This window comes from Alosa pseudoharengus, unplaced genomic scaffold (genome assembly GCF_046254945.1).
Source record: "Alosa pseudoharengus isolate Yale_2024_CS ecotype anadromous, Long Island Sound unplaced genomic scaffold, YU_APseudo_1.1 YU_APseudo_1.1_scf_71, whole genome shotgun sequence".
Classification (NCBI taxonomy): Eukaryota; Metazoa; Chordata; class Actinopteri; order Clupeiformes; family Clupeidae; genus Alosa; species Alosa pseudoharengus.
Genome location: NW_027468861.1, coordinates 212,579 through 220,078, shown reverse-complemented (window position 1 = coordinate 220,078; position 7,500 = coordinate 212,579). Strand labels below are relative to the sequence as shown.

The following is a 7,500-nucleotide window of genomic DNA, read 5'->3' as shown; positions in this document are numbered from 1 at the left end:
GGGTTCTCCCGTATTGAACACGTTTACAATATTATGTCATTACAATGAGGAGGTTTGTGATTTTTTTTTTTTTCCACCAAGGATTTTTGGGATTATGGCCTGCATGGCGCATGTCTGTAGACATTGACCAGAGACGCTCGGCAGTTTTCTATTCCGTTTTAATTAGCGCACCTTTCCAGGGTGATTTGTGGGTTATTAACAGCCAAGCTCTAAGTGGTTGCGCAACTGTGGTTGCCTAAGGAATATTAATTCTGTGGTGCCGCTGCTGAACGCGTGTCTCAAATGTAATCGCCCTGGGCATGTGAGCCTTCGTGCGTATCTGAGGCGGCAGAGCACAGTAGTTGCCGTGACACCACCATGTCACGCCACTCCGTGCTCCGCAGACGTTGTAATGCCCAGTTCTACCACCACATAGAGTGACGGGGCAAGAGGGTGTGTGTGTGTGTGTGTGTGTGTGTGTGTGTGTGTGTGTGTGTGTGTGTGTGTGCACTTGCGGCGACACACCCTGACTTTGTTTTGTCACCAGCGCGAGCTGCTGCCACGCCTGAGTAAATAACAGCCTAACAGCCTCTCGACTCTCCCGAAGCCTGCTGTCGCATAAGTAGCTCGTGCCTCGACCACGCACGCACGCACGCTCGCGCGGCAGCTCTCTTTTTTTATTTTTCCTTTCTTTTTTTCTTTCTTCACTCACTCCCCCCATGCATCTAGGCCCCTGCATTTTTCATGTGCGTTTAGTTTTCTGGTGCTTGTCGCGGCACATGAAAGGGGCCTTCCCTCTCCTGTGTGTCTGTGTGTGTGCGCGGGCGGGCACACATGGCTCAGAAGCAGGCGGGCGGCCCGCGCCACAAACGCCTTTTAAATGTTAATGAGACCGAGCCGCCGATAAAGTCTTCACGCGCTCTCTCCCTCTCCTGCTCTTCCTTCTCTTACCTGGCTGTCATAATTAACGTGGTAAGTTCGGGGATGGAATATTCCATTGCAATGGGAGCGGCACACACACGTCCATGGCCGCCTCCTGCAGGACATTAGGAAGGCTAATATTTGTCCTCTTTCGCTAAACCTCGGAGACCTATTTTTCAGATAGCCTTGTGAACACACTTACCAGATGCCCTACAAAGACAGGCTACAGACACACGCGCGTGCGTTTTTCGCATGGCTTATTTTTGTCAGTCGTTCCCTACTCCTAGCTTTTCCTGTGGAATCATAAATGCCATTTCCTGCGCACAGGTTGGCTTCGCTCCTCGCATAGAAATGCCCGCTCCACCGCAATAAAATGCTGCAAGTCTCCTCTATCAGCGTAATTCCCACTCGTAGACTACACAAGTGTTTTCAGCTCTCCCCTTTTACAGAGCTTTTTTCCCCCAAGAACACTCTCATTTCCTCTTGATTTTAAAGACAATGTCCTGAAGGAATATGCGCTTGGCTTAAAACCCAGTTTTAAAATCTTCTGATTATTGAATTGGATTAAAGCAAAATATCAGCCTGTGCCGTCATGTTTTGTAGCCTGTTCTTTTCGCAAGAACATTAGTTCTATTCGCAGTCTTTAGTTTCAGCGGAGTCATGTGCGTGGATCCTGATAGGTGGTCGCTCCGAGGTTTTCCTGGAAGAGGGAGGGACTGTGGTTATATGGATCAAAATGTGTTGTGTTGGATTCCTACTGTACTGTTCGCAATATTTGTGGTCTAATATTATTTCAATGTAGCCGTAAGAGGACTGGAGTTAACAGCAGCATAGGAAGTGTTTCTCGGGTTACTCCTAAGAGATGGGGTTAAATGTCCGCGATGGTGCATTGATCGCGGTTGAGTTTAGGAAGGCGTGTAGGGCAAATTAAAAGCGGGGGCTGTGTGAATGAAGGAAGGAGAGATGTGCCATTTTACTGGGGGAAAAAATCCACGAGTCTCCGTATTCTACTGCCTGCAATAACAGCCCGGTCTCTCCTCGAGCTATTAAACACTGCTTTATTGTCTGTTTTAATGCAACGCTTAACTCCAGAGGCCGGGAATATGCCCCCCGTATTCCGATCGAGAGGTCCCCGAGGCAAACCCGCCGACTCTGATCCCTTTACCACGCGCCATTGGAGAGCTCGCCGTTTAGCGGGAGATTACCTGCTTGAGCAGAACCATCTGACTTTTGGAAAGGCAACAAGTGAGACGGATAACGTTCGCAATCGCGTAGCCTTTTAGTAATTGAGGGGGAGACAGAGTGGCCGACTCTTAGAGCAAGTTTTGGCCTTCACAGCACGGCTGGCGGTCATGTTAATACGAGCGGCGGTGCTCTCTGTTAGGGCTCGTTAACGGCTCTGCGCCCATGGTTCTCCTCGTTTATGCGCACCCCTCTGCTGCATGCCGTATCCTGGATACGGGGTCTTGGGAAAGCAGGCAGCGGCGGGTGCCTGTAACACACGAGTCGGCTCTGAAAGAAGAATAGCGCAGCGAGTACTGCCCTGGGTTAAAAAGAGCGAGCGCCGAGGCACGGTCACGCCACCTGAATACTAATGTTTACATTCATCTGTTGACTGAGCCCTCAACCATCTCTAGCGCCGCTTCCATCTGCTGCGTTTGTTTGTTGGTTTTGTTGTTGAAATGCTAGACGAGCGCGGCGTGACTGAGACAGGAATGTGCTTGTCGCCGCGGAGGTTCAGAGCTGGCAAGCGCCGATTCTCCCACTCAATGACAAAATGGAGTTGTGTTGACTTTAGCCCATTTAGCCGTGCTCAATGCCGTTTGCCGGTGGGGTCACCCCGCACATTACATTCCTAAGGTGATGCAATGACGCTGGATTTATGAGATGTTTTTTTTCCCTTGTCGTCTTAGAGAAACATTGGGTCGTCCTATTTCTGTTTCTTTAAATGACAAGACAACCAAGGCCTGTTTCTCGTTTCCTTTAAACAAACAAAAAACTGATGTGAGAAGTGTAGAGATGGGAACTGCGGGAAGCTTGAATTTTATTACTCAGTTGTCCAGAAATATCCATGTGTCCATTATGGACAGATTGAGCTATTTCAAGGCTTGATGGTGTCAGAAAAGAGGAAAAGATTGAAATTATGAACGCTTTTGGTGGTAGAGGCTACATTTGCATAGAAATGGGAAATCTGTAATCTGTTGAGAACCCCCCCTCCTCCCCCACCACCACTATCCCCAGCCAATGCCCATCTCTTCCAACAGTCAAGGAATGGCAGATTCATCTCCATTAATCCACGTCTGTCTTGGTCACCTTGGCCACACCGTGAGTGACCTAGTCCTTCCGGCCAGTGTCTAAGGTGCTCAAATGCTCCAGCCCCAGTGGGGGCTAGCTCAGTGGGTGTGTGAACTCTCCACTCCAGCAGGCACTGTGACGACCCACCTCAAATGGCTCACAGTCTGACCAGCAGTGTACTGACTCCTCAATCTCCCCTGCCACTCTAACTGGTGTTCCCTGCGTCTTCTCCCTCTCTCTGTGTGTGTACTGGTGTTTCCTGTGTCTTTTCTCTCTCTCTCTCTCTCTCTCTCTCTCTCTCTCTCTCTCTCTCTCTCTCTCTCTCTCTCTCTCTCTTTATCTCTGCTATCTCTGTGTAAGAGGTAACCGGTGTTCCCTGTGTCTTCTCTCTCTGTGTGTTTTTAGGAGGTTGTCCTCTACTGCCTGGAGAACAAGGTGTGTGAGGTGAATCACCGTGACAACGCTGGCTACTGTGCCCTGCACGAAGCGTGCGCGCGCGGCTGGCTGTCCATCGTGGAGCACCTGGTCCAGCACGGGGCAGATATTAACTGCAGCGCACAAGATGGAACTAGGTATGTAAGACACACACACACACACACACACACATTCATTCACAATGTACACTTAAAAAAGGTGACAACGTACTCACACTCTACATCTAAATACAATGCTTAAATACTGGTGAAGACACTCAAAAGATTTTTCTTGCACACATGTCTGCACAGAAACACACACACACACACACACACACACACACACACACACACACACACACACACATACAGCTAGAACAATCTATGCGAAGAACTGGCTAGTAAAATGTTTGTGGCAGTGAGCAGATTGAGCCTACATGACACTGCTCATTTGAGAACAGTATTCTTTCCTCATGTCACAAATGTGTGTGTGTGTGTGTGTGTGTGTGTGTGTGTGTGTGTGTGTGTGTGTGTGTGTGTGTGTGTGTCGGTGTGTGCGCACGCAAGTGTTTGTCTAGCGTCGGCTCCTGTGATTACATGTTTTGTAATTATGGGTTAACAACAACAGGAGGCTTTCAGAGTCTGGGCTAATTAGAGACTAGGATGCAGATTAGGGAGAAAGAGCTAAAGGCGCAGCAAGAGTTCCTGTCCGATGCGCCATGCAGCGCAGCGCAGACCCTCCAATCGATTTCATTAGATGCTCAGATATACAGGACTTCGCTCTCTTTTTTTCACACCCTCATGAATGCTTAAAATCCCAGTAATGGCCATTAATAGTGTTTTACCATGCGCGATGCTAGGATGAGCCAGCACTAATGGAGAGGGGGAGGGAATGGCTGTTTTAGATTTCCTGAAAATACGGGAGGATGGAAAAGCAGGAGTCGTATTTGTTGGTTCCATTTCTGTGATTGATGTTCTGTGGTTAGATTTTTTTAAACTTTGTTTTTCTTTCATTCTCTTTTTTTTTTTTAAAGCGAGAGAGAGAGAGCTGTTCAAAGAGCTTTGTGTGTGTGTGTTCGTATGTGTGTATTTGTATGTGTGTGTGTGTTTGTTTGTGTGAGTCATAACCTCCTGAAGGCTTTGAAGTGGTGGCTAACCACATTTTGCGTGTATGTGTGTGTGTGCACGCAGGCCTCTGCACGATGCGGTAGAGAACGACCATCTGGATGTGGTGCGGCTGCTGCTGTCGTATGGCGCTGACCCCTCATTGGCCACCTACTCGGGCCGAACCCTCCTCAAGATGACCCACAGTGACCTTATGGAGTGCTTCCTGACTGGTGAGGCTCTCGGCTTTCTCCTCTTGAATTACGCTAGCCTGCGTGCGCTAATGCTCTGCTGAGTGCGTGTGCGTGTGTGTGTGCGTGTGTGTGTGTGTGTGCGTGTGTGTGTGTGTGTGTGTGTGTGTGTTTCGTTCGGTATTGTATCTATTTATTTGTGTTTGTGTGTGTGTGTGTCTGGTGGAGAGCATGTGTGGGACTGCCGGTCAACAGACCGCGTCTCTTCCTAGAATCCCTTCAGTCTGTGTGGCTGTGAAGAGGAGGGAGGCTGGGGGGGGGGGGGGGTGTGGACTGGCTGGCCTGCTTTGCTTGGCTATCTGGTTACTAAGCAACAGCTGGAGTTGAGAAGGTCCTCTGGTGCTGGCAAATCGGCTTGAAAGCTGAAAGCAGATTTAGTTTTTCCCCCCTTTTTCCATGCGCGGGTGTTTGTGCACCACCCCCTCCCCTGTTGTTATTTAGAAAGGCCGGCTGGTTTATTTGCGTAGCAAGGCCGTGATGGCGACGGGCGTGCTGATATTCATCTGACTGGCGTGTGGAATTACCAGCTCTGGGACTCGGTGTAAATTGTATGGCACTGGGGTCTGATTTAAAGACCTGATTGTGTGTGCGTGTGTGTGGTAAAGAGAGAGAGAGTGTGTGCGTGTGTGCGTGTGTGCATGTGTGTGCATGTGTGTGTGCATGTGTGTGCGTGTGTGTGTGCGCGCGTGTGTGTGCGCGTGTGTGTGTGGTAAAGAGAGAGAGAGAGAGAGTATGTCTGTGTGTGGTAGAGAGAGAGTGTGTGTGTGTGTGTGTGTGTGTGGTAAAGAGAGAGTGTGTGTGTGCGTGTGGAGTAAAGAGAGAGAGAGTGTGTGTGTGTGGGGCCGAGTCTCATGGTCTGTCTGTCTGCCTGCACGCTAGCAGGAACACGCTAGAGCATTTGGCAAAGAGGAACTGTGCTAACAGTGTGTCCAGAGGGCTTTCCAATTCTCTCTCTCTCTCTCTCTCTCGCTCTCTCGCTCTCTCGCTCTCTCGCTCTCTCGCTCTCTCGCTCTCTCGCTCTCTCGCTCTCTCGCTCTCTCGCTCTCTCGCTCTCTCTCTCTCTCTCTCTGTCTCTCTCTCTCTCTCTCTCTCTCTCTCTCTCTCTCTCTCTCTCTCTCTCTCTCTCTTTGGCTTTCTTTCTGTCTATATATCTATCTTTCTGTCTTTCAGTTTGTCCTTTTGGTCTTTCTTTTCAAACCTCTCCTGTGCCAGCCGCTGGGTAATTTCCTGAGACGTATTCCCTGACGTAGACACTGATCCACCTGTATGTAGCATCAGCAGTGTATCAAGCCCCCCCCCCCCCTCCCCTGAGCATAGCACTCCTCCTGGGCTGGGTCTGAATGGTAAAAAGAGGATCAGGTTCAGATTGCTGAATCTTCAGTTCCCCCGCGAAGCAGCGGCCTGCAGTGCCTCCTCTAGACCACTCAGATCCACCCTCGTGTCCTGAGATGGTTGGCCACTTACGTTTAAACCACAAGGAGTCTGTGGTACACTTCCATGCATTTGTTTGTGCAAACTGTGAAAACGACTGTGCTGAACTAGCCAAGGCTCTGGAAAGGTGAAGCTGGATTTGTATTGCAAAGTACCAGACTAGAGGTCAAGGCTAGAGGTCAAGGTTGTTCTCTCCTTCCTCATTCTCTCTCTCTCTCTCTCTCTCTCTCTCTCTCTCTCCCGCCCTCTCCCACTCACTCTCTCACACACACGCGTGTACACACACTTTCCGTTGTTTTGCCCTGCTGTTTTGTCTCTTCTCTGGAACACATTGTTTGTATGTTGTCACCCATTGCGGTCAAGGCTAGATTTGTTTGTGTCTGGCCTGGATATGAGGTGTGTGTGTGTGTGTGTGTGTGTTGAAAGGAAGGACCCAGAGTGCCTAGAGGGACATTCTTGCTGCTGAGGTGGCATTTCCACCCTCCCCCCTCTGTGTGTGTGTGTGTGTGTGTGTGTGTGTGTGTGTGTGTGTGTGTGTGTGTGTGTGCGCTTGCCTGTGCGTTTCTCTGCAAGAATTCTGGGAGCCGGTCGTGGTGTGAACTACAACAACAGTCCAGCCGGGCGTCACGCTGAGAGGCCTAGGAGAGGGGAGAGAACGCAGAGCCAGCAATCTGAGCACTCTCTCTCGCTCGCTCTCTCTCTTTTTTTTTCTCTCTCTCTCTCTCTCTCTCTCTCTCCTCTAATCACCATTTCCTACTTAGTATTTAGAGCACTCCCTCCCCTCCTCTGTGCTGCCTGTCATTTTCGAGCTGCCGACAGCCCCAGCCATCCTGCTCCACTCCACTCTACTCCTCCAACCCCCCCCCCCTCTCTCTCTCTCTCTCTCTCTCTCTCTCTCTCTCTCTCTCTCCCTCTCTCCCTCTCTCTCTCTCTCTCTCTCCCTTACCCCCCACTCTCAAGTGCAGATAGTGGGGCACTCCTCTCTAATGGTATGGAGATATCCAGATCAGAGAATTCCAGCCGGAATGTCAAGTGCCCCGTCTGGCTCTCCCGCGCTCTGAGCTGGGGGGGGGGGGGATTATATCCAGTGTCTCTGTCGCCTGCCA

General features: G+C 50.1%; 1 protein-coding gene across 1 annotated transcript in view; it reads left to right on the top strand.

Moving 5' to 3' along the window:
* Positions 1-7,500, top strand: part of LOC143111227 (BCL-6 corepressor-like) — a gene marked incomplete at its 5' end in the record, with an annotated part of 21,765 nt that overhangs the window by 5,863 nt on the left and 8,402 nt on the right. The window contains 2 exons of the mRNA XM_076273423.1: positions 3,601-3,767; positions 4,800-4,945. Coding sequence (XP_076129538.1) covers positions 3,601-3,767; positions 4,800-4,945 — 313 coding nt within the window. The remainder of the gene's footprint in view (positions 1-3,600; positions 3,768-4,799; positions 4,946-7,500) is intronic.